The 23,855-nt window shown below is 38.7% G+C and overlaps 1 protein-coding gene across 2 annotated transcripts; it reads left to right on the top strand.

Annotated features, from left to right (window-relative positions):
- Positions 1 to 268: 268 nt before the first annotated feature.
- On the top strand, positions 269 to 23,188 carry PAX6 (paired box 6). 2 transcript variants are annotated; one of them, XM_030199442.1, is made up of 11 exons: positions 269 to 278; positions 3,666 to 3,796; positions 4,409 to 4,450; positions 4,544 to 4,558; positions 5,205 to 5,370; positions 12,584 to 12,742; positions 14,191 to 14,273; positions 19,966 to 20,116; positions 20,556 to 20,671; positions 22,366 to 22,516; positions 22,941 to 23,188. In XM_030199442.1, exons 1-11 carry the CDS (start codon positions 269 to 271, stop codon positions 23,024 to 23,026), a joined length of 1,110 nt encoding a protein of 369 aa, XP_030055302.1. In that variant the 3' UTR covers positions 23,027 to 23,188. The 2 variants fall into 2 exon arrangements, with proteins under 2 accessions (XP_030055302.1, XP_030055303.1); XM_030199443.1 differs by lacking the exon at positions 4,409 to 4,450.
- Positions 23,189 to 23,855: the final 667 nt, after the last annotated feature.

Genomic DNA, 23,855 nt, shown 5'->3' on the forward strand with positions numbered 1-23,855 from the left:
AGCATTTAACCAAGTAGACTGACGTAATAACATTAACCTATAAAAAAAAGAAAAAATCGAATATGTGCTGCATGCATTTTTGCTACAAAATGTAAGCGTGAAATGTACCTAGTAAAAAGTTAAGCTATTCCTAAGGGGGAAATATGCATTTTGAAATAATGCCATCTTTTAAACTTTTGTGTACTGTACCACCTCCCTAACACGTCTATTTTCTTATTAACAGAATACTGTCAGCAAGCCACGTGAGATTCTGCTGCCTCAGCTCAACATGCAGAACAGTAAGTGACACTTTTATCGGTTAGATTAAAAGGAAAATAGTGAGAGATGTCTGTAATTCTGGCTGCAGAAAGAAACTGGAAAGATGAAGCAGGGATCTTAGTTTTGGATAATAAGACTCAAGGAAAGGGGGTTCTTTATTTCATTTTGCTTTTGATGCTGTAGTACACGAACCAGTCGGAAACTTATCCGTGCTTTGGGCTACTCCGGTGATACACAGGGTGCAATTGAAAGGAATGAATCTTTCTGGGTCTTGGCGTTTGTTATTGGGTATTTCTAAATATTTATATGGCCTTTGTGTTAACAATCTTTGGCAATACATTTCCTTTCAGGAAACTGAAGCGCAACCTAGGTGTAATTATTTATTACCTAATATTTTAATTATATATTCCCACACGGTGTTTGTCTACTTTAAACAGTTGTTCAGATGTAGAGTTGGAGGGTTGAAACGAGATATCCAGACCATGCTTCTGCTAAATGCGCTTCCCTACCCGGAAACTCCTCAGTTTAGTTGTTAGGAAGGAAAAAGCTTTAGCAAAGAGAGCTGGGATTCATTGCACATACTGTCGATGAGCATATATTACAGGCTATGTCATCAGTTCTTTAAAATGATATAAATTGTAACCCGATAATAAGTGTAACGGCAGATAGGGGATGAGGGGCTGTCGATGAATAAATTGTTTCCGGTAATACTGTAAAAGGCGGCAGGTAGTTTTCAATCCTTTCGCCCCTGGATACGAAAAGTTTGTGTAAAATAAAATATGTTATTTAGCTTATTGAAATTCACCCATTAACGCTGGTAAAGTTATAATTTATAGCAGAGCACTGATTTATTCGATGTAGTAACATGACATAGAAGTTATTGTCATTGAAAGATATTAATAATGCAAAAAAAGTAAAATATACATTTAAATAACCATTGTCCATGAACATTTCTGCATATATTGTTTACGAGATAAGGTAATATTATAACCACAAATACGCGTGCAATTTCTGGTTATTATTTACTACCTCCGCGATTTTAAGAGGTATTTCTTCCAAATATTAGATTGCAAGTAAGACTTGTTAATTTTGCTTGAACTATTTTATTATTCTACTATTTTAAATTCTTCCATAGCGAAACTTACTATATTCTAGTATGTTACCTTTTAAAAATTGAGTTAGATATTTATAACGATTTTTAATCATCTAATGCTCCCGATGTACAAAGTAGGGAGCAGGGTTAATATAAATGCCTTTGCCCTTGATGTGGGGAAGGATTATCATAATACGAATACCTGTACATGGTGGTTTGTGATCTCGCAAAAACGTAGAAAAGCTATCATTCGGGTGAAACCTTTGCTTGGTTAAAGGTCGTGGCAGGGTCTTCAGGCTTTGTGTTAATAACTCCTGGGTGTATATGGTGTAGAACTGACACCATATGTTTTCTTATAGATGAGTAGATAGAATACAAGGCACATAATCATGGCCACTGGGTGAGGTCTACAGCGCTCCCCAGGGAAATTAGAAAATGATTAAGGCTGAACCTTTTAAGCGAAACTTTCCTTTTGCTTTAGGTATTATGCTGGCAAATATGCTTCATGCAGTAGAGAAATCCTTGCCACCCCTTCAGTGCTGAACTAGTAGGTGTTGCTGAGACAGACGGGATCTCAAGATTGCAATATGTTTTGAACCATTAATTTATCAAACAAAGAAACTGGAAAAAGCAAACATGAAAACAAAATCTGCTAATCAGAGTAGCTTGTTTTCCAAGGCAATCAGAGCCAAAAAGTCATGTAAACATTTTTGTGTCTGCGTTTTGAAAGATTGAAATGATTTCCTATTTGGAAGACATTAAAAAGAGAGAAAAAAGTAAGTGAAACTAATGTGTGATATTAGTACTGAGTGGCTTGAGTAGCCTAGTGTTTAGTTCAGTGGACTTTGATCCTGGGGAACTGAGTTCCATTCCCACTGCAGCTCTTTCAAGTCACTTAACCCTCCATTGCCCCTGGTACAAAATAAGTACCTGCATATATGTAAACCGCTTCGAATGTAGTTGCAAAAACCTCAGAAAGGCGGTATATCAAGTCCCATTTCCCTTAATGTAACAGTGCCTGTCACTCTCTATACCCAGACTGTGTGTGTCGCCCCCAACCCCCCAGTGTCCATGTAGACCCCGTAGCTGCCTTAAAGTGCAACTTTCCTTAAAGGAAAAAAAAAAAAAAGAAGAAGGGTTCAATCTACTATGACTGACATGCACATCCGGACAAAAAGGGTCGTTTTGTCCTGACGATACAATTTTCAGAAGCAGAGCTCTGTGATAAAGTGACAATGCTGCCACAAGTGCTCGAACCCATCTTTCCAATTAGCCTTCCATGCATGATCCAGGGCGACTTCCGCCTATTTCCAGAAATTAAGCTCAAACTTGACGTGCAGCAAGTTTTATTTTAAAGACAAATGCCAGAGAAGCTCATCATATTTTCCCCCCTCTTCTATATTTGGAGCTTATTTATTGCTAAGAAGCCTGGGTTTTTGGACTCAATTTATCGAGAGGGTCCAAGGAGAAGAGAACAGTAGATCAGAGACTCCTCGAAGCCCCCACGCTTCAGATTGGAAATGTTTATGAAGTAACCACCCATGACTTGGATTGCTTTTCCGAAAGCAAATGTTTTCACAAGGATGGCAGTGCGCTCGAAAGCAGAATAGTTTTACCTCTTAGTGGGGGGGGGGGGGGGGGGCGCTTTTTAGATCAACAGAAGATCGAAAACAGACTTTAGATGGACATGTGCTGGTGAAAAGGGAGGCCTCGCAACTTTGGAGACCAAGAAAGCCAACCTCTCTCTATTCTAGAAAGTACTTATGAACCTCAGCCTCCTCCTCCTTCGCCAGCTGTGTGCAGCTGCTGAGTGCGGTCTGACTCGGCTCTAGGGCTGTATTTCTTCAGTGGTGTAACTGCCTGTCCATTGATTGAAAGATCTTCCAGTCAAACGTGTATAAAATATTTCTCATTGTTTAAACTGAATGTGGAATGTTAATCGATCTTGTATGTAAGTTTGAATATCAATCACTGAGAGAAAAGTTGCGTACACCTCTTCCCTTACGCAAGGGTATCTATTAATAGAATGAATTTATATAACATAGTGCTTTGACAGATTTTGTCAAAACATGCATATGCCTATCTATCTATCCATCCATCCATCCATCCATCTATCTCGGTGGCCAGATAAATAGTCATATGGTGTACTCAAGTTAGATTATTCTAAACAGTACGTGATTTGAAAAGCTACTGAGGGTTGTATATTGTATTAATGTTTCTTTAGTTGGTTATTCTTAGCTGCATCAATCTGAAGTTAGCTGATCGTGATTTTTTTTTTTGTTGTTGTTGTTGTTGTGGGGGGGTTTATCCTTAGGTCATAGCGGAGTGAATCAGCTCGGTGGTGTATTTGTCAACGGTAGACCATTGCCGGATTCAACCAGACAGAAAATCGTGGAACTGGCTCATAGCGGAGCCCGACCGTGCGATATCTCCAGAATCCTGCAGGTGACAGCTCGCCTCCCAACCGCACCTAATGGCTTCGCTTGCAAGCGTGTTCTTCTTTTGCTAAACAAGCTTAAAATGACTGAAAAATAGCTTCTTGGTCCAGCTTACTAAAGCATAAATTTAATCGTCTGCTTAGAGAGTCTTGCATACTTACCTAATAAAATTGCATTTTCTTGCATCTGGTGGTTTAGCTCATTTTTGTTACAATTGGTTTTTTTTATTGTAACAAACGGAATTTTAAAAAAAATGGCACTTTTGTTTTGACCATATTTATGATTTCAATATTACTTTTGTGCGTTTCATATTATTTTGCTTCAGAAATCTGTTTGGCATGAGATATACATTAATATAATCTGGTCTCATAGCTGAAAAGTTTTTTAAAAACTATTCCTTGCACGGAGATTAATATATGAAGACAATACATGCAAAGCTTAGTTTGGCATGGTCATTCACAGCTGGAGGTATATTTTAACCTTAGTACTAAAATAACTTTTTAATCTGACTACTTTATGTTTTAAGTATAACATTTATAGTTTATAGGGCCACAAATGTAATTTTAAGAAAAAACACTTATAAGTTCTCATACCATTAAGGTATATTTTTGTATTATAGACCCATGCAGACGCAAAAGTCCAACTGCTGGACAATGAAAACGTAAGCCTGTCATTGTTTAATGCATACTTAAACAATTTTCTTTGTGCCTTGAAATTATTAATAAAGTGATTTTCTGTCTATTTCTCTGTTCAGGTTTCGAATGGATGTGTTGAGTAAATTTTGGGCAGGTATTACGAAACTGGCTCCATCAGACCCAGAGCAATCGGAGGTAGCAAACCCAGAGTAGCGACTCCTGAAGTTGTAAGCAAAATAGCGCAGTATAAGCGGGAGTGTCCCTCCATCTTTGCCTGGGAAATTCGGGACAGATTACTATCAGAAGGGATCTGTACCAACGATAATATACCCAGTGTAAGTGGAAACTGAATATGTCATTTCTGCTACTTTTAAGAGAGCCGGTAAACATGCAGGGTTTACTTTTATTTGCTCAATTAATAGCGGAAGGCGTGCGTCAAAAAATAAAACAGAGCAGGACAAAACAGAGAGAGAGAGAAAAAAAAGGGCAGATGTCTAACGCTAATTAAAGGAAAAATGTCTGTGGTCTATTTTGTATAAGAAACATAATTTTGAAAAATCATCGCTATAATTAAGATTCGGTAGCCACATTTATATGGCATGGGTAGTTTTAGCTAGTATTTTAAATATTTGAAATGTATTTTGTTAGGGTCCATTTTTATTTAAAATATTCATGTCTATATAGCTCTTTTTCCATATTTTTTTGTGCTTTTTAATTTCTGCTATAACCTTTTGCTTTGACTTCGACATTATTATTTGTCTACTTTGAACTGGCTTTTAGGTATCATCGATAAACAGGGTGTTACGCAACCTGGCTAGCGAAAAGCAACAGATGGGCGCAGATGGCATGTATGACAAGCTGAGAATGCTGAACGGGCAGGCAGGGACTTGGGGGACTCGCCCTGGCTGGTACCCCGGCACGTCCGTACCAGGGCAACCCACACAAGGTATGGCGAGCGGCTTATTCTTAGCAATGCTGACGAACTCCTTGACACTTTTTCTACTTTCTTCTGCAAAGCTTTTGAAGTCCAAATTTTTGAGGTTCCACTTGGAGGATGCTTTTATGTTATTTATTTATTCATTTATTTGCTATTCGATCAAAGCGGATATTTTTCTTGAAGCGAAATTAAATACGATGCTTTACGCATATTTGGGAACCTTTAACTTAAATTGACTATGGTATTTTTAAACAAGGCAGCGCAGCTAAACGTCCCAATTAAAATGCGGAGAGACCCACCTTTCTGTAGGAGTGTGACAAGCTAATATACTGACAGATTATGAGGGAAACATAATTGTATCATATTGCCTTTTGTAATTGACAAATTATGCGCTTAAGAGTAGACAGCGTACAGCGTGTTGGCGGGAAAGATCCCGAGGTCTTTTGCTGCTAAGTTCTCTGATGCCTGGTTCTCATCTCTATAGCGCTTCTAGCATTTTTTCGTATTAGTAAATTAAGAAATGAGGAAAGATAATCATTTAGAATGCAAGATGTGCTTTTTTGTGTGCATAAAGTTTCTGTATTTTTGAAATTATTAAGAAAGCTAGTTGTTTCATGTTGTTAATAGCGATGAAATAAGGATGTTTTGACCATCTTAGGTGTTAGTCGGAACGGTACAGCTCTTCAGCGATTGAAAATAACTTTGTAAATATATAACGGTGTATTCTGAAGGTTAATAGGAACTAGTTGTGCAATGGCAAGTAGATAATATGAAGAGAAAGGGGATGTTATAGTCAGGCTGCTACAGGCTTTAGATGGTCGGTATCTTCTCCTATGTTTGGACACAGATCTAGCTATGGTCAGTTCTTTTGAAGGAGATGTCTATTCCTCGCTAGAAAAAAAAAAATTAAACCAGTAACAGTGTGCTGAATATATGGTACAAAGGATGTTTCTGTCACACGCAAGAATTTGTTATGGGAACAATTCTGTCGCTATGTAATTGCTCATTAGAGAACGCTTTGTTTCTCATTAAGACGACATGAATAAGCTTCTAGTTGAAGGAGACAGCTGTAGAAATGTTCCACAGGAGACTCCTGGACACTATATGGCATTGCTCACCAATTAGACATGTCAGTTTTTAATAGAAAAAGACAATATAGAAGTATGCTAGAATAGCTTGCAAATTTTAAAGAAAACTCTCTTTTCAGGATTTGTTCATCAAGTGAAAGTCGTATTTTCCACTCCCACTTATAGCTCAGTAAAATCATAACTTCTTAAAATCTACCCAAGTGCATTCATCTCGTCAAACACATCCATCATATGCAAAGTGTGTTGCCAGGGAATTATTTTAGGATCACACAATTATGTTTGGAAATAATCAGATCATAAATTTAAGATTTTAATTATTTTGAGCATATACAGATACGAAGTAATTAGGAGTAGATTAGAAGTGTTATTGAAGTTAAATGTGTCCCTACTGCAACTCTTATCGTTAATAGGTCTATGTTCCATTAATTGTCTTCCATCACCCAACTGGTTCTTAACAGTTGATGCTCCCGTGTTTCCACAAAATAGATGAAAATGACATGAGGTTTGTTTTGGAATATATTGTTCAGTCAGCATTCTGGTGATTATAGTGCTCTGATGAGAGAAAGGACAGTATGGTACATCTGTGGGAAATGTACATCTATGAACTTACTTCACATTTCCTTTTTAACCTGATCAGCATGCAGTGCAATATATTAAGATCAGAAATGTCTCACATAATTTCTTAGCCAAAAATATGCTAGAAATAACATCACACCAAAGATTTAGGATGCATGGTAAATTCTGCCGACCAGTGTGGGTACTATGGTGGCACTCTGAACAGCACAAAAATGTGCTCAGCCTGAGCTCAGAAAGCTCATCAACATTTCAATTAAAATTCAAATAATCTAATTCCAATATTAGAAAAGACTCAAAAGACACTCGGGGGCTCAAATTGTGTTTTTTTTTTGTTTGTTTGTTACCTTCCCACTTTTTATCCATGGGAAAACTCTGTTTCAAGATTCCCTTCTTCAGTCTCGAGCTACAGTCACAAGCTTACAACCTAGATGAACACCATTAATAAGAACGTTACATTAGGTAGAATAAGAGATAAAGTCATGAAATAAATACACAACTCTGTAATTAAATCCTTGCAGTATAACTTGTGCAGTGCTCTGTTGCTTTCCATACACATTTTGACATGGTTGCAGTCTTTAAATGTTGTACTGGATGAATTTTGGGGTAGTTGTTTGTGGCTGTAGACAGACTTACAAAAGAATTACGAGACATTTGCATTATTAAACTGGATAAAATTAGTAAATTGGATCTTCTTTGGAATATTCATGCTTCTGCTTTTTTTTCCTTGTGGGGATATATGCTGGATTTTAAGAATCCATTACTCCAGAAAGCATAAGGCAGGGTTAGCTCTCAGAGGGGGACAAATATGGTCTCAATCTGATAAACGCCATGGAACAGTGAATAAAGTAATGGATACATGAGGGTTGACAGAACACAAAGCGACATCTCTATCCGGGAGAAATTCTCCAGCGATTTAGTGGTTTTAAGGATCACTCAGACACTTTTTCTTATCTTTTTTTCTCTTATGACTAAAGCTTTCTATAGGATTTAGACACTTTTTCTTTCAACAGATGCTACAATGTTTTGATCCAAGCTCTACAGCTGAAAGGTGCCACTGTTGGTTTGCTATCTTTTTTTGCTTGTTTTCCGCCTCAGTGATTAAGACACTAAGAAACCAAGGAATGATTTTATTTCCCAGCGTCTTTTTTTCCAGGAAACAAATCCTATATCCAGCGTCAGATGGTCTGGCTATAGGATAATAGGGCACACACTCGCTTCCCTTTCACGGATTACGTCTAGTAGGTGGAACTGCCTATTGAGCAGACTCCTTTACAGATTGTAAAAGATCTTTAAAGAAGATATCTTAATTGTCATATACTTTTTTTTAAATCATGTTTGTAATTCAATATTGTGTTTGGGCTTTTGGAACTAAACTTTAAATAAACTAATCAAGGCAACTGACAAACTTTAAAAAATGAATGGAGAAAAGATATCATTGTCAGTGTTAATACCACAACTCAGAAGCAATAAAGAACTGCTATATTTAAAGCCAGACATTGTAAGGAAAGGTTAAAAACACACCATCGTTGTAGTATATAAATTAAAAAGGGATTTCAAGATAGAAATAACAAACTCACATAATATTACACCAATGATAGTTTTTTTAAAAGATACTGAGAATGTGAACCCTCCAGTACAGGTCATTTAGGGCCCTGTTTTCTAAGCCACGCTAGAGCCGCATTAGCATTTTTAGCGCTCACTAAGCATTAGCATTCGCTAGCTATGTAGATGTTCATAATACGATTAGCACATGCTAAAAATGCTAGCGCACCTTAGTAAACAGTGTTCCTACATACGAGTTTGAAATGAATTTCAAACCCACAAATGCATTTAAAGCTCAAATGCAACAGGTTTCAGCCTATTTGTGGGAAATTTTAATACAGTCCTCATCCTCCTTAACAGTGTATTTCCTTTATTTTTTATTTATTTTATTTTGCACATTTGATATTCCGCCGAGGCCTTCACATAGACACCCAGGAGGAGATTCTATATATATAGGGTGCCTAAAAAAAATTGGCGCTGAAATCATTGCCAATTAAGCGTATTCTATCATCGGTGCCTAGATTTAGGCGCCGATTATAAAATATGCTTAGTTGATATCTCAGTGCCTAAATCTGTGTGCATCGATTTACACCAATGAAAACACGGCATAAATCCCAGCATGTAGATTTAGGCGCACTGGGCCGTATTCTAGAACTAGGCATGTCAATTTTGGAACGCCCATTTCCCTGCCCATAACCACGCCCCTTTTTGCCTGCACACATTAGAAGTTTGGCACACATCGTTACAGAATACACTTACGCTCCAGTTTACTAAGCTGCGTTTGTGGCTGTTCATGCGCTAGTGCCAACGTGGCCCATTCACTTTGAATAGGCCGTGCCGGCACTAGGACATGGACAGCTGCTAGCGCTGCTTTGTAAAGAGACCCCTTAGTGACTTGTGCACCTAAATTCTAATCAGTGCCAATTAGTGCTCATTATTGCTTGTGAAATGCTGTTATCAGCGTTCATTAGCTTATCGTTTATTTATTTACTATTCTTATTGCGTTCGCAAAACAGAACGGTTTACATCATAATAACTAAAATTTATACTAAAAACATATAAGAAATCCATTAATTTGATAGAAAAGCACTGCAAAACGCTAACATCCATATTAAAAAGTATGTAGACAATAGACAACCATCCCTACCAAAAATATAATTAAACATATTACTAGTTAATACATATTCATTCTGTCTGTTGTTTCCCTTTCATCCCAGATTATTATCAAACGTACTTTGAAACAAATATGTTTTCAGAAACGTACGGGAATTAATATAGGACTCTTCTAGTCTAATAGTTTTTGGAAGGCAGTTCCAGAGTGAAGGGGCTAGGAAAAAGAAAGCTGAGGTTCTGGTGGACTCCCAGCTAGCCTTTTGAGGTGACGGAATTATTAATCTATTATCTGTAAGTGATCGAAGTGTTCGACTGGGAGAGTATGGTATAATGAAGTTAGCTAAATATGATGGAGTCAGTAAATGTAAGGTTTTATGTGTCAATACAAGAATCTTAAATTTTATTCTGGCTTCAACTGGGAGCCAGTGAAGATGGTATGAGAGAGGTGTAATCCTATCATGTTTTGAAGCCCTACAAATAATACGAGCAGCTGTATTTTGTATCATTTTGTTAGGCGTGTTAAGTTACACACATTGTTATAGAATCCACGGATCTCTAGGCGTGCTTTGTAGAATCTGGGGGGACAGCGGTTAACAAGTACAAGTTTACTATATAGGTACTGCTACCTAAATATATATTGTACCTGTGGAAATCTTCAAAAGGAGGTTAACGTTTCACGGCAACAGCAGCAGATCTTTATGAAGTATGGGTATAGGTAACAGAAAAGAGTTTTAACAGAAGGAATAATCATTTTAGTTATGGGAGAATTTGTTCTTATTTTGGCTCAACTGTTGTCAGTTTCTTTAAGCATAATTAGCACCAATTATGGATTGGGGGTGAGGGGAGGCCGGATAAGGATTCTTTAGCTTTCTTTTCATAAAAGAAGAGATATTTATGTTGAAAAAAAGAGGGCTTAAGTATATCTTCTTTAATAAAAAAAAAGAAGAGGCAGACGGAGAAATCCAATATGGCAGAAATCATAGGTTCAGCCATACAGAGCATTGCGCATGCACTCCACCCTGATATATAAACACTTGAGTTCTTTTTTTGGGTGACTTTTTAAGTGTTTTCAGCAGAATTTCACTAGTAAATAAAAACAGACACTTGTGTTGTACTATGTTAGTTGAAGCTTATCTAATCTTAGCTAAGTCGATTTTTTTTTCTTTTCTGGTGCTGAGTAAACAGGCTGAGTGTATGGAGCTATCCTATTCACCAGTCTATGGGTGTTCTTTCTTTTGCTTCTCCTATAGAAAGTAAAACTCCTAAACAGCATTGAGTATCCAGCCTAGGGGACAGTGATTAATGACAGTAGAGCATAAAGGTTAACATACTTAACTGAAAAGTCTGTTCACTAGGATCCTTGTGATACAATGTGGACCACTGCAAGCCTCAAGAGAATCCTTTTGTTGCGTGCTCTGATTGTGTCCTCAAAATTCTGCCCACGAAAGTTTGCCAACCCTCCTGCCCCAAGAGTTTAATAGCTCCCCTCACTCTGCTGGCATTGTGTATTGGTGAAAAGCAGCCCCTTTCTATTCAAGTGTTGGTGGTCATCTCAATAGATCCACAAACGCCCATATGGTGACCACTGTAGTTGAATCCAACTGTTTAAATGGGGAAGAAAGTTTGGGTTTTAAAACATTTCAAAGTGTTTGAAAAGATTCCACTAGATTCTGTCACAATTCCCTTAATTCTTTGAAGGCTGTAGCTATTGTTTACTGATTATAAAGGACCTAACTCTAACCTTGAGTCCCACAATAGTTTAGGGAAATAGCATAAGTGAACAATGTTTAGTCTGTAGTTATAAAAAGTACAGATTTAAAAATCTTTGGCATAGCTTCTGTCATTATACCTTTTATTCAGCAAAGTCACAACTCACTGAAGTTAATAATCAAATCAAGTCTAGAGGAAAAGAAGGGGAACTGCATCTCATTCGAATCCTGCCTAGCCTTTGAGAATTTTGCAGCATTTGGAAGGTGATACATCCATTGATAGGCAGATGAACTGGGAACATATCTTTGTGTCCAACAGCATCGTAAAACACAATAAAAACTTTCTCTTGTTTAATGATAGAAATTACATTAAAAGTGGTGGAAATGCCTTAATTAAAATGTGTTCTTTAACTGAGATGCCAAATGTTCAGCTGCAGAATAACATATTTAGCTACTTAGCAAACTCTCCACTATTTCTTTTAAAATTACATGGTAAAAATTTTAAAAGAAATCTTACTTTTCTCTGATGCAACACATTACAAAGAATGGACAGTCCTTTTATCTAAATATAAAATTCCATTTTCAGCAATTATAGCCTGTTCTTGGTGATGATATAATTACAGCTGCGCTCAGTAATAGGTGTCAAGCCAATGCACACTCATACAATAGTTGAATAAAACTGCAGAACAATGCAGGCATTTCTAAATTCACAACCTTTAAAATGAAATTGACTGTGCAGAATTCAAATAAAAACTAGATAAATATTTTTTTTTAAGATTACAAGCTTGGTTTGGTTTCTTAATAGCATTTTCTACAAACCTATCAACACCTAATTGATTAGATAGGAATTACTGATTATAGATGATCTGAATTACTTAACATCACTATTTTAAAAATAGGAATAGGTAAATAAATTGAGAACAAAACTTCTCTCCTGAAGGAATGCTTGAAAGCAGTTCAGTAAATCTTAACTGATAGGAATATGTTTGGTCTTGAAACAACGTTCTTAAGTGAACAAAACTCCATTAGGTTTTTAAGTTGTTGTGAGTACTGGGAAATTAAAAGACACCTTGCTGGATCTATTGTTCATTACCGGGACTGTACTGTGAGGTGACTACATTGTGAAGTTAGTCTGTCCTTGGAACTTCAGTCTGGTTGCATTGGCTTTACGGTTTCCTGTCTTTACTGTCCCAGATGGTTGTCAGCAACAGGAAGGCGGGGGTGAAAACACAAACTCCATTAGCTCCAATGGAGAAGATTCCGATGAGGCCCAGATGAGACTTCAGTTGAAAAGAAAACTGCAGAGAAATAGGACTTCCTTCACGCAGGAGCAAATTGAGGCTCTGGAGAAAGGTGACTAAAACTCTCAAAGTATGAAGAAAATGGGGATCATTTATTAAAATATACATCTTTAATATCACTTAATGGAAAACAGTGTTTCCTTGTGACTTTCACATTAGGAGAATATTTTACTAAATGGGCAAGAGGGCTTATCATCAGTGATTAATTTTCTAAAGCTTTCTTGGGTAGCCAGATAATGGTTAGAAACCTTTACGACTATGGGGCCCATTTACAAAGCGGTGATAAGACCAACGCAGGCTTACCGCTCACCAATCTGGAGCTACCATCGTCCCGTGGGCTCCGGCGGAAGTTGCAGCCCCAGCATGCACCATTTCCCATGCTAGGGAAAATAGGGGGTAATTTCTAGTGTGGTGCTAACCTGGAGGTAATCGGGTAATGAAGTGCACTACCCGGTTATCGAGGGAGCCCTTACCGTCACCTCAGTGGGTGGGTGGTAAGTGCTCCCCCTCGCAAGGCCATGCGGTAAGAGCAATCATACTGCATGGCCATGAATATTTTCAGGCTTTTTTTTACCTGCTGCGGTAAAAATGGCCACCCACTCGGAAAAAACGACCCCTGCTGCTAGTGCAGGGCCCTTTTTACCACAGCTTGGTAAAAGGACCCCTATGATTCTTAGTCATTAAAATGGAAAGGGGATGGGATTTGATATACCACCTTTCTGTGGTTACAATCAGAGCAGTTTACATATTATATACAAGTACTTGGGGCTATGGAGGGTTATGTGTGACTTGCCCAGAATCACAAGGAGCTGCAGTGGGAATTGAACCCAGTTCCCCAGGTTCTCACACCACTGCGCTAACCATTGGTCTACTTCTTCACTCATTAGGCTCTTAATTTCGCTGAACAATTTAGATGCTAAAATTCTGATTTAAATCTGGTTTAAATATATTTCTACCTAAATAAACTAATAAATATTACCCTGTGCTAGTGTCTCCCAGGATATCTTAATTGAAGATGATCTTACAGCTAACAAAAATAAGGGCCTTGTTTACTAAGCCACGCTAGAGGCGCACTGACATTTTTAGCCTGCCTTCCCTTCCCCATCCTTCCTTCATCATACCCATCCCCATTTCCTTATCTATCTTCATTACTCCTTCCCTTGTTAATTCACACATACTCAAAGCATTCTATTATTATGTTACATTATAGCTCGTAATACTCTTCTTAATGAATATAATAATTGTAATTCTGTTTACTATGTAAGCCGCATTGTACCTGCTTCTGTGGGAAAGTGCGGGGTACAAATGTAATAATAATAATTAGTGCATGCTAACCGTGTAGGTGCCCCTAACATTCCTATGGGCGTCTACACGGTTAGCGCACGCTAATGTTTAGCATGTGCTGAAAGCACTAGTGCACCTTAGTAAACAGGGCCCTAAGAATTTAAGATGCTTAAACACCTGACTAAGCTAATACGATCTTAACATTTATACTTGTAGAATTTGAAAGAACCCATTATCCTGATGTGTTTGCCAGAGAGAGGTTAGCTGCCAAAATAGACCTACCCGAAGCAAGAATACAGGTACCTCAAGTAATTGTGTAATTAAATGCCTTGTCTGACTTAGCTAGATTTTAACCCAGGTTGCTAATTATTGCCACGCTTATTATTTTCATGTCCCTGAAAAGAGAGAGAGATATGATGCAAGGCTTTCTCCATGCATTTAATTGGAGTTTCATAGTAAAATATGTGTTTTTAATGTGCTCATAGTATATTAGGTAAGGATAAGATATTTTGTAGCTAATGTTATATCTTGGAAGATAGTTGCCTTCTAGAAATGTCACTGACTGTTTAGCCTTTGGGGTGGGGAGTGAAGATTTCAGCTGTGTACATTCATGCTAATTTCACAGTCCTCTGTAATGTTGAGTCCTGGTTGTCACAAAGTAACACTGCATTGTGTAATCAATTATATATACATAATTATTATTATATTTTTCACCAGTCTCAGGTGTGTGTAGGTGTGTGTTTGTGTGTCGGGGGGGGGGGGGGGGGGGTATTCTTGCAAAGAAATCCCTAGAGTTTATGGATACTGAATCTGAATATAATGACAGTCATGATGTAGTACTAATGAAGAAAGAATTAAGCTGCAGCAGTTTGTCATGTATATAGTCCTCTGGCAATAGGATGTAATGACTTAGCTTTATTTAAGCCATTATGATTGATAATTTGGATGTCTCCAGACCAGTGATTCTAGGTGACTTTAATGTACCTATCTCACAGCACAGTACAGCCAGGGAAAGCAACTGTTTGTTAACAGCAATATAAGCATTAGAATTCGAACATATAGAGGGGGCATTTTCGAAAAAATGTCCAAGTCAGAATTGGGGCTTCCTGCTCATAACATCCCCAAAAAAGCCCCGTCCATTTCACAGCCATTTTCAAACAGGAAATATGGCGGGGTTTCCTGTTTGAAAATACATGAGAATGTCCAAAATCAACAGCCGTTTTACAAACTGAAATGTCCAAGAAATGAATGCCAAAAATCCAGGGCCAAACACATCTGTATGGCAGCATTGGCCACACAGACATTCTTGCAGAGCAGCGGGGCAGTCTTGTGATCAGTACAGTGGACACCCGGGTTCATATCTCCCTACAACTCTTATTTTAAATGCTGAGCCCTCTAGAGACAGGGAAATGCATACTGTATCTGAATATGCACCACCTCAATAGCCCCCCCCCCCCAGGCTTGCAGGTGTCTTTAATATTTAGGTACAGTAGGCATATCTCTGTTTCAGGAGGGCTCACAATTTATAGGGAAAAAAAGAGAGCTGAAGTGGGAATTGAATCTGGTTTACAGTCCACTGCACTGACCTCGAGGCTGTTCCTTAGACCTGCTTGCTGTTCTGTTCAGAATGTCCACAATACTTGATGCTGTCATAGAGTCTGGTATTCCTTTCTGGTTTCACTTTCAGGGAAGAGGGACAGCAGTCACTGGGGGATTCAGGAGGGGCCATGCCTTAACCTCTCCAGTGGCGAGCTGCTCAATCAGAGCACCTTTTTGTACCCTGGACATGACTGAAGCAGATCTAAATAAAAGCAGCCCTTCTTTTTAGACTTGGACATTTCCTTCTTGTTTGATTATCACTGCTGGATGCCCTAATTCTGGGTCCTCCCTAGTCCCACTGAAGACACACCCACAACAAGTTCCCTTGATATTGGATGAACTGCAATGTAGAATGTCCATATTCTGCCATTCCAAAATCATAATTTGGAAGTTTTCAGCAGATAGACTTTTTTTTTTTTTGCCATCTTGAGACATCTTTGTGCTTTGAAAATAAGCCCCATATTAAGTGGCCTATCACATGTGAAGGGTAAAGTGTTAGATTTACTTTTTGTGTCAAATGCTCTAGGCAATGAAACAATCAGGGCTTTTTTTGAGGGGGTACTTGGGGGCACTGAGTACCGGCACCTTTTCCATTGTCTGCAAAAATCGACCCATGGTCCCCAAGTTTTAATGAAAGAGCTCAGACTCTACACACCAATTCTGCCTTGTCATAGATTCTGTGACTGGTTTCAGGGGGCATGGCTATTGTGGGGTGGGTCCCTCAGTGATCACCTCACCCCTGAAAGGTGGCCTGGCATTTGAGTACCACACCTTTTTTGCTAGAAAATACGCACTGGAAACAATTAACTCCTCAATTAATATAACTACTATTCAATGGTCAGATCAGAACTAGCTGATCTTTCTCCACCTTGTATAGCTTTGTAAACAAGAATTAAGGGTGTGTGAGGACAAGATCAAGCACACCACTTTAAGAAATTTAAGAAAGATGAGTTTCTAGGTAAAATATCCCACTTTCTCATGTTCCTTGTCCAGAATAATTCAGAAGCCTTGGTGGAGGGATGGAATAGGGCAGTAGAGACAGCTGCATTTAAAGCCCTGTGGAATGATTCTGAAATCAGGGATAAAAAGAGAACCGTGCACAGAATAGAGCTTATACCCCAGAATTCTATATATATTCTGCCTAGCGTTCCACACCAAAATCCAAGCATATTCTGTAGCAATGTGCATGACTTAATTGGCTTAACAAGCCAATCAGCATTGTTAACAGCAATTAACAATAATGAGAATTGGTGAAAATCAGAATTTACATACACAAGTCCCTAAGTATATTCTGTAATGCACGGCATCTAAATTTTAGTGTGCACAGACAAAAAAGGGACATAATGGGTGGAGAAATGGGCATTTTGTGAGTGTTCCAAAATTTACACATGTTGTTATACAATATGGCCCTCTGCGCCTAAATCTATGCGCCAGGATTTATGCCACATTTTCATTGGTGTAAAAGAAGGTAATTGTAGGCACTAGATTATCAACTAAGCATATTCTATTTACCCCACCTAAATATAGGCGCTGCTTATAGACTACGTTTAGGCAGAAATGTTTTCCGTGTGGATTTTCCAGGTGCCATATATAGAATCTGGCCAAAAGGACATATTGTGATCTTTGGTGATAACTGATTACTTTGACACTAAGGTGTACTCAGTGAATTTGGATGTGGGCGTTGATTCCACCTTCCTGCAGAATGTAACAAAAAGTGTGTGGGAAGTGGGAATTCAAATAATTGTTTTTAAACCTCACTTGATCCACATTCTACCCCCGGAAATGGCTTGCACGGCAGTAACCTGGCGGTAAACGGGCCCATAAGTCTCAAGAGAGAAAGTGTGCACCCAATTCTGTAAAGGCCAGAGTTAGATGTGCTGACCCCCAGCTGGTACCAGCCCAGTTTGCCATTTTTTAGTGAAACTGATGAGCATTTTATATTGTTACTATTGCAGAACCTATACTAACTTGCAGTTCCCCTTGACCAACAGTGAAATGGTTTTTGAAAGCAAGACAGGGTAGAGACCCTTATGATGTATATGTTTGATAGGCTTATATGGACCTGAAGGGCTATATGTCAAATAATAAAACTAAACTAAGACATACCAGCTACCTTTGATTCAGTACATCAAGACTAATTACTTTGCTAGCTGAAATCAGTTGGGATTGGTTCTGTTGTACTGCAATGGTTCTGTTTGTACTTGGAAGAACGAGAAAAGTAAGTTAGACTTGGATTCAATACCTCTTCTTGGTATACATTAAAAAACTGTGTGTGTGTGTGAGTGTGAGTGTGTGTGAGGGAGAGAGAGAGGAGGAGATTAACAGGGTTCAGCACTGTTGGTACCATTACAGTATTTAACATCTGTTGGTAGCTACTGTGCAATATGATTTGATCGTATGATGTGTACTGCAACCTGTTTGCAGATGACAAAATGCTATATGTGTCCTTCTATACTGATCAAGGTGTCCAGTCGTCAGTTGTGATCAGAGTTACCAGATGGTCTCGGGTCATGGAGGACAGATTGAGCCAGTCCAGATTTTAATCCCATTGAAAGCAATGGAAGTATAACCTGGATTGACTCAATCTGTCCTCTATGACCTGGAGCCATCTGGTAAACCTAGTCATGATTGACTGCTTTCAAGCCTCCACTCAATGGGTGTAAATGATAAAAAGACAGAAGTTTTGTTTATTTCACGGGACTCCTTCTTTAATGAGCCCACATCATTGAAGATGGGAGATGTGATCCAATACCTTGGGGTGATTCTTGATGAGAAATTAAACTACACTTTCACATTAATAGAGTGATAAAAATGGTGTTTTAAGGGCGGTTTACTGTCTGTAAACACTCTTACTGAAAACCAGCACCGATAATGTGATGTGCTTAGCGTGATTCTATAACGAGTATGTTTCCTTTATAGATTTATGCTTACCACTAAGGTGTGCCTAACTGTAGGTGGCTGCAATTGCTATAAGCAGGCCTAAATATAGATGTCTAAGTTAGGCGCACTTAGGCATGATTCTGTATCAATGAGTATAAAATCTGGGATGCCCCCCAGGTCCCTAACCATGCCCCCAAATTGTTATGCACGATAGGATTTAGGCACAATCCATTATAGAATCGGATATGTGCCTAAATCCTAATTATTGCCAATTAGTGCTGATAATTATCTCCCAATTATCAGCGCTAATTAGCTTGTTTTCAGTTAAGTTGTGCGCACTCTTTATAGAATCACGCTAAGCATGTCTTTAATCGGTGCTGATTTTTCAGGCCCAATATATACAATTTGGCCCAATGTTCTTTAGGCTTTAATAGAGCCTTGCCTAGTTTACTGTAATATCTACCAGGGATTGCCTGCCTCCAGTTTAAGAATACTGCAGATGTCACAGAACATGGCAGAGAGAGTGTTATTAAGGCAACTGAGAAAGGTGTATGTAACCCCAATGTTGATACAGCTCCATTAGCTTCCAGTTGTGGCTAGGGTTAAATACAAGGTTTTACTTATGATACTTGAAAATATACATAATCTTTCCTTCAGTTTCCAACTCTAACTGATGTGACAGTGCTCCCAAAATAACTCTGCAATTCCTGCTTTAAGCATCGGTAGGATCCAAACATCTTAAGACGAATAGATTGAAAAAGCTCTGGCTTATCTATGGAAGGCACAACCTAATGAGCTGTATGCGTTATGGATGTTTGTATATTTTAAAGGGGACTGAACGCTTCTTTGTTTAGGCAGACATTTACCCTTAGATTCTACTTATGGTGCCTAGAATTGTACACCCAAATTTGTGGATGCGCCCAAGATGTGCATGAAATGATCAAGTAACAAACCAGTTAACATCAATAACTGGGTGCTAACAATCCATTATTGATGTTAAATGGCACAGATTAAAATTTGTGCATGCATCTGGTTGGGAGCTATTCTATAAGGCATGGCACTTAACTCTACTAGCACGCAACTCCAAAGGAGGAGCAAATATGGGCGAGTCAGGGGTGTTCTGAAAAGTTGTGCATGGAATTCTAGAATACAGCCTCAGTGCACTTAACTTGGGTGTCGACATTTACACCAGGTTTCAGCAGGCGTACGTCTGGCACCCAAAGTAAGGCACAGGAATTGGCACTAAGCGGTTCTATAAAGGGCACATTTTCTTTATATAATCATGCATAGTATCGATTGAGCCCCATTTAATAAATCCAGCCATTAATGGTTGAGACTCCATGCAGAATATGCCTCTTATGTATGCGCTGAGCTTAATTTGTCTGTGCCTAGATGTAATGCTTCATCACAGTCAATGCTTTTGAATACTCTTTGCAACTTGCTTTGAACCACTGGTGACTCGGGGAGTCATAAATTCACTAACTAAATACGTTTTCAAAAAATATTGTTTAGGTGTGGTTTTCTAACAGGAGGGCAAAGTGGAGAAGAGAAGAAAAATTGAGGAATCAAAGAAGACAAGCCAGCAACACTCCCAGTCACATCCCTATCAGCAGTAGTTTCAGTACCAGTGTTTATCAACCAATCCCTCAACCTACCACACCTGGTAATAAAAATAACTTTTCTTAGGTCTATTTTAACAAATGAATCTTATCACCTAGGTTTATTCTACATGAAACTCACTAAACCCACTGAAGGATAAAGTTGAACATGGTTGGCCACAACTTCTCCGTAGTCTCCCCTACCCTTCTTTTCTTTGATTTTACCTACCCCCACCTCCCTTTTGCTCTATCTGCCCTTCTAACCCATCCTTTTTCCATCTGCCCTTGTTCCTGTTCTTCACTAACTCCCTCTACTACTTTGGTGTATCTGTTCTTTTGATATGACTGATTTTATTTCCTATTGAATTTATTGCAGTTCTTTTCCTTTTCTGATGTTTTAGAGTATTGTAAACAGCCTAGATCTGCTAGTTAGTCATGGCAGTATAGCAAATTTTAACAAACTATAATCTATAACTATCACTTCTTCATTCTCTTCCCTTTTAGTTTCCTCGTTCACATCAGGATCAATGTTAGGTAGAACAGACACATCTCTAACAAACAGTTACAGTGGTCTACCTCCCATGCCTAGTTTTACAATGGCCAACAATCTGCCTATGCAAGTAAGTAATAATTATAATAACACATCAGGTCTGAATGAGGAATGAATTTAGAATATTAAAGGCTGGAACAAAGAGACATAAATTGTGAGGATTATCTACATATAATGACCCTTATTTTAGAAGCTCGATTCCTGTTTTAGATGTCTGAAAACTGGCATTTAGACATTCATATTGCATGGACATCCAAATCCCGATTTTATAAATTCCAGGATATGGATACCTAAAACTGCAGTTTGTCCATATGACAAGTGGGCGTGATGTGGGTGTGTTTTACGGCCGTAATGCACCTTAATAATTCTTTTTTAATGTTACTCAAAACACAGCATCTGCATTTAATACTGGCCCCTGGCAAACTGAGGGGCATGTTTACTAAAGAACGTTTAAGTTTACGCACTTAACGCAGGCAAATGGCCAACTGCAAAGTGCATTGTGAATGCTCTGCAGTAACTGTTGGGGTGTGTCCAGCATTCTCCCCGCAGTAGCTGCACAGACAAGGTCTTTAACATGCGTCACTTTCAGGCGCTATGAGCACAAATGCACCTAATGCCACCTGTCGAGGAACCTGCATTGACTACTGCCCACTAACTGCAATGTGTAGTCCGTGCCCAATCTCTGCCCATATCCTGTGCTAAGCAGTTAGCACTGGACTTCTTCTGCACTAGGGGCCCCTTTTACAAAGCAGTGGTAGGCCCAATGCATGCTTACCACGTGCTAAAAATGAAGTACCACCAGGCTATCAGAGCAGCTCGGGGATAGTTCCCACCTCCAGCATGCATCATATCTGGTGCTCCAAAAATATTTCTATTTTTGTAGTGCTGGTGTGTACCCGGCGGTTATCACCGGGTTAGTGCGAGAGCCCTTACCACCACCTCAATGGGTGGCGGTACGGGCTCCCCCTCCCCAAAAATGGCTGTGTGGCATGTGCTTCATTTGCTGCACGGCCATTTCCTGAAAAAAAGGCCTACCTTTTACCTGCTGTGGTAAAAGGGGGCCTCGGCACATGTCAAAAACACGCACCGACACCAGCGCAGGCCCCCTTTTGCTGCAGCTTGGAAAAAGGGGCCCTTGATGTGTTACTGCAAGCTAGATGTTAGTGCCTGGTTGGTGTTGTGCTAAAACTCATACTAATTGCTTATCACGCCCTCGTAAACGTGCCCTTGAGTTTCTTATAAAGATACCACCACGAAGCTTCCATTCTGAATAGGACATAAACTGCATGTACAGAATAATTCCTTTCAAAAATGAGGACATACAGGATTTTAATTCTTGAAACAGCATTTTATAGTCACTGTGGCCTTTGTTTTGTGGACATACTTCCTCTTATAAGATGTAGTCCTATTGAGTGTGTGTGAAATGAATCTACTGAGCATGTAATGTTTTAAAAACCTTCTTGCGCTGCCTTTGATTTCTCAAAATGAGAGACTAGTCGTGGGAGCAAGAGTCTGTTTGAAATCAGAACTGTATATCTGTTGGAAAAGAGGAGTTAAAAGTCACTAGTTTTATGTAAACCTTCATCTGCAGAAAACAGATACTGTATTACTAGCAGAATCATCCAACACTACTTTGCACTAGACTGACATTTTATACAAAATAAGATCATTTAACTTCATACTTGAAGTGTATGTTAGCTGGTACAGGGCTTGTGTTTAAAGTCACAAATCTGCAATAGATCTTGGTTTTCTTTCTTCTTCTAGCCCCCAGTACCCAGCCAGACCGCCTCCTATTCTTGCATGCTCCCTACAAGTCCATCAGTGAACGGGCGGAGCTATGATACCTACACCCCCCCTCACATGCAGACACACATGAACAGCCAGCCGATGGGCACATCTGGCACTACTTCAACAGGTAGGTACCCATTCATTTCAAAGTGAACTTCTGAGCCGCTGAATCATGAATTTGCATGAGAATACATTCAATTTGCTATAAGAACAGTCACTTTATTTGCCAAGTCTAGGATGTTTGCTGCCTTCTCAGGCCTGTACATTAAGCAAATTTGGATGAAAGGATTTAACATATCCAGTATTACTTAATGTTGATAAAGTTACAGTTTGATGTGTTGATGTGCTCTAATAACCTTAAAGTTTGACTGTAAAAACAAAATTGCAGATCAGATTTCATTGTGTGTTTTGGTGAAGAAGCTGTAACAGCTGTTATAATGTTAGACAGACCAGATTCACCACTTTCAACATAAAAGAGCACTTAGAAACGTGTGTTTCCTGCAACAATCATTCATTTACTCCCAAACTGAGCATCTTTTCCTTAATTGTAGGTCTCATTTCCCCTGGAGTGTCAGTCCCAGTTCAAGTTCCTGGCAGTGAACCTGACATGTCTCAGTACTGGCCACGATTACAGTAAAAACTGGGTTATCTTAGCCAACGACTTCATAGCAAACGGCTGGATGTTCAGCTTGTGAACTACTTCAGTACTGCAACCAAGCCCTGAACTGTAACACATGGAAAAGACTTAAAATGGACCTTTGCAGCGTGAAGGCCTAATATCGCTTGGAACAAATCTTCATTTTGCTATCCAAACCTCTATTCATCTCCTGTATAATTTGTAAATGGGCATTTGTATGTTATTACAAAAAGAACAAGCTAGACTGGTTGGATATTTGATCTGTTGGTTGTGAAGAGTTTTAAAGAGAAGGAAGCCATGATCAACAAGCTGTGCCACGAATCTGATATTTCTATCAAGATGTATCGAATACGTCTACCAACCTGAGCATCGATGGACTGATACTCCAAGATTGTACTACTCTTGCTATAATGAAAATTGTAGCGAATCGCACTAGATATACATAAGAAAAAAAATCAGTTGGTATTTCCAAAGGTTGTTAGCTGATGATGTTTTTTGCAATAGAAAAAGAGTAAAGACTCCAAGAAAGAAGCCAGGCTTGGTAGATAAACGCTAGATTGTGTCTTCGATATAATCCAATTTGTCAAAATGTAAGTATTTGTCTTCCCTAGAAATCTCCCAGAATGATTTCTATAATAAAGTTAATTTCATTTATATTTGACAAGAATATTCTATAGATGTTTTATACACAACTTCATGCATCAGACTTTATTTGTCAGCAAAATCTAATTGTTCTTAGATATAGTTGTACTACTGTTCACAGTCCAATCATTTTGTGCTTCTAGAATTCATTCCTAATCAATTAAAAGTGCTTGCAAGAGTTTTAAAC

Source organism: Microcaecilia unicolor, chromosome 4, assembly GCF_901765095.1.
Source record: "Microcaecilia unicolor chromosome 4, aMicUni1.1, whole genome shotgun sequence".
Taxonomy (NCBI): Eukaryota; Metazoa; Chordata; class Amphibia; order Gymnophiona; family Siphonopidae; genus Microcaecilia; species Microcaecilia unicolor.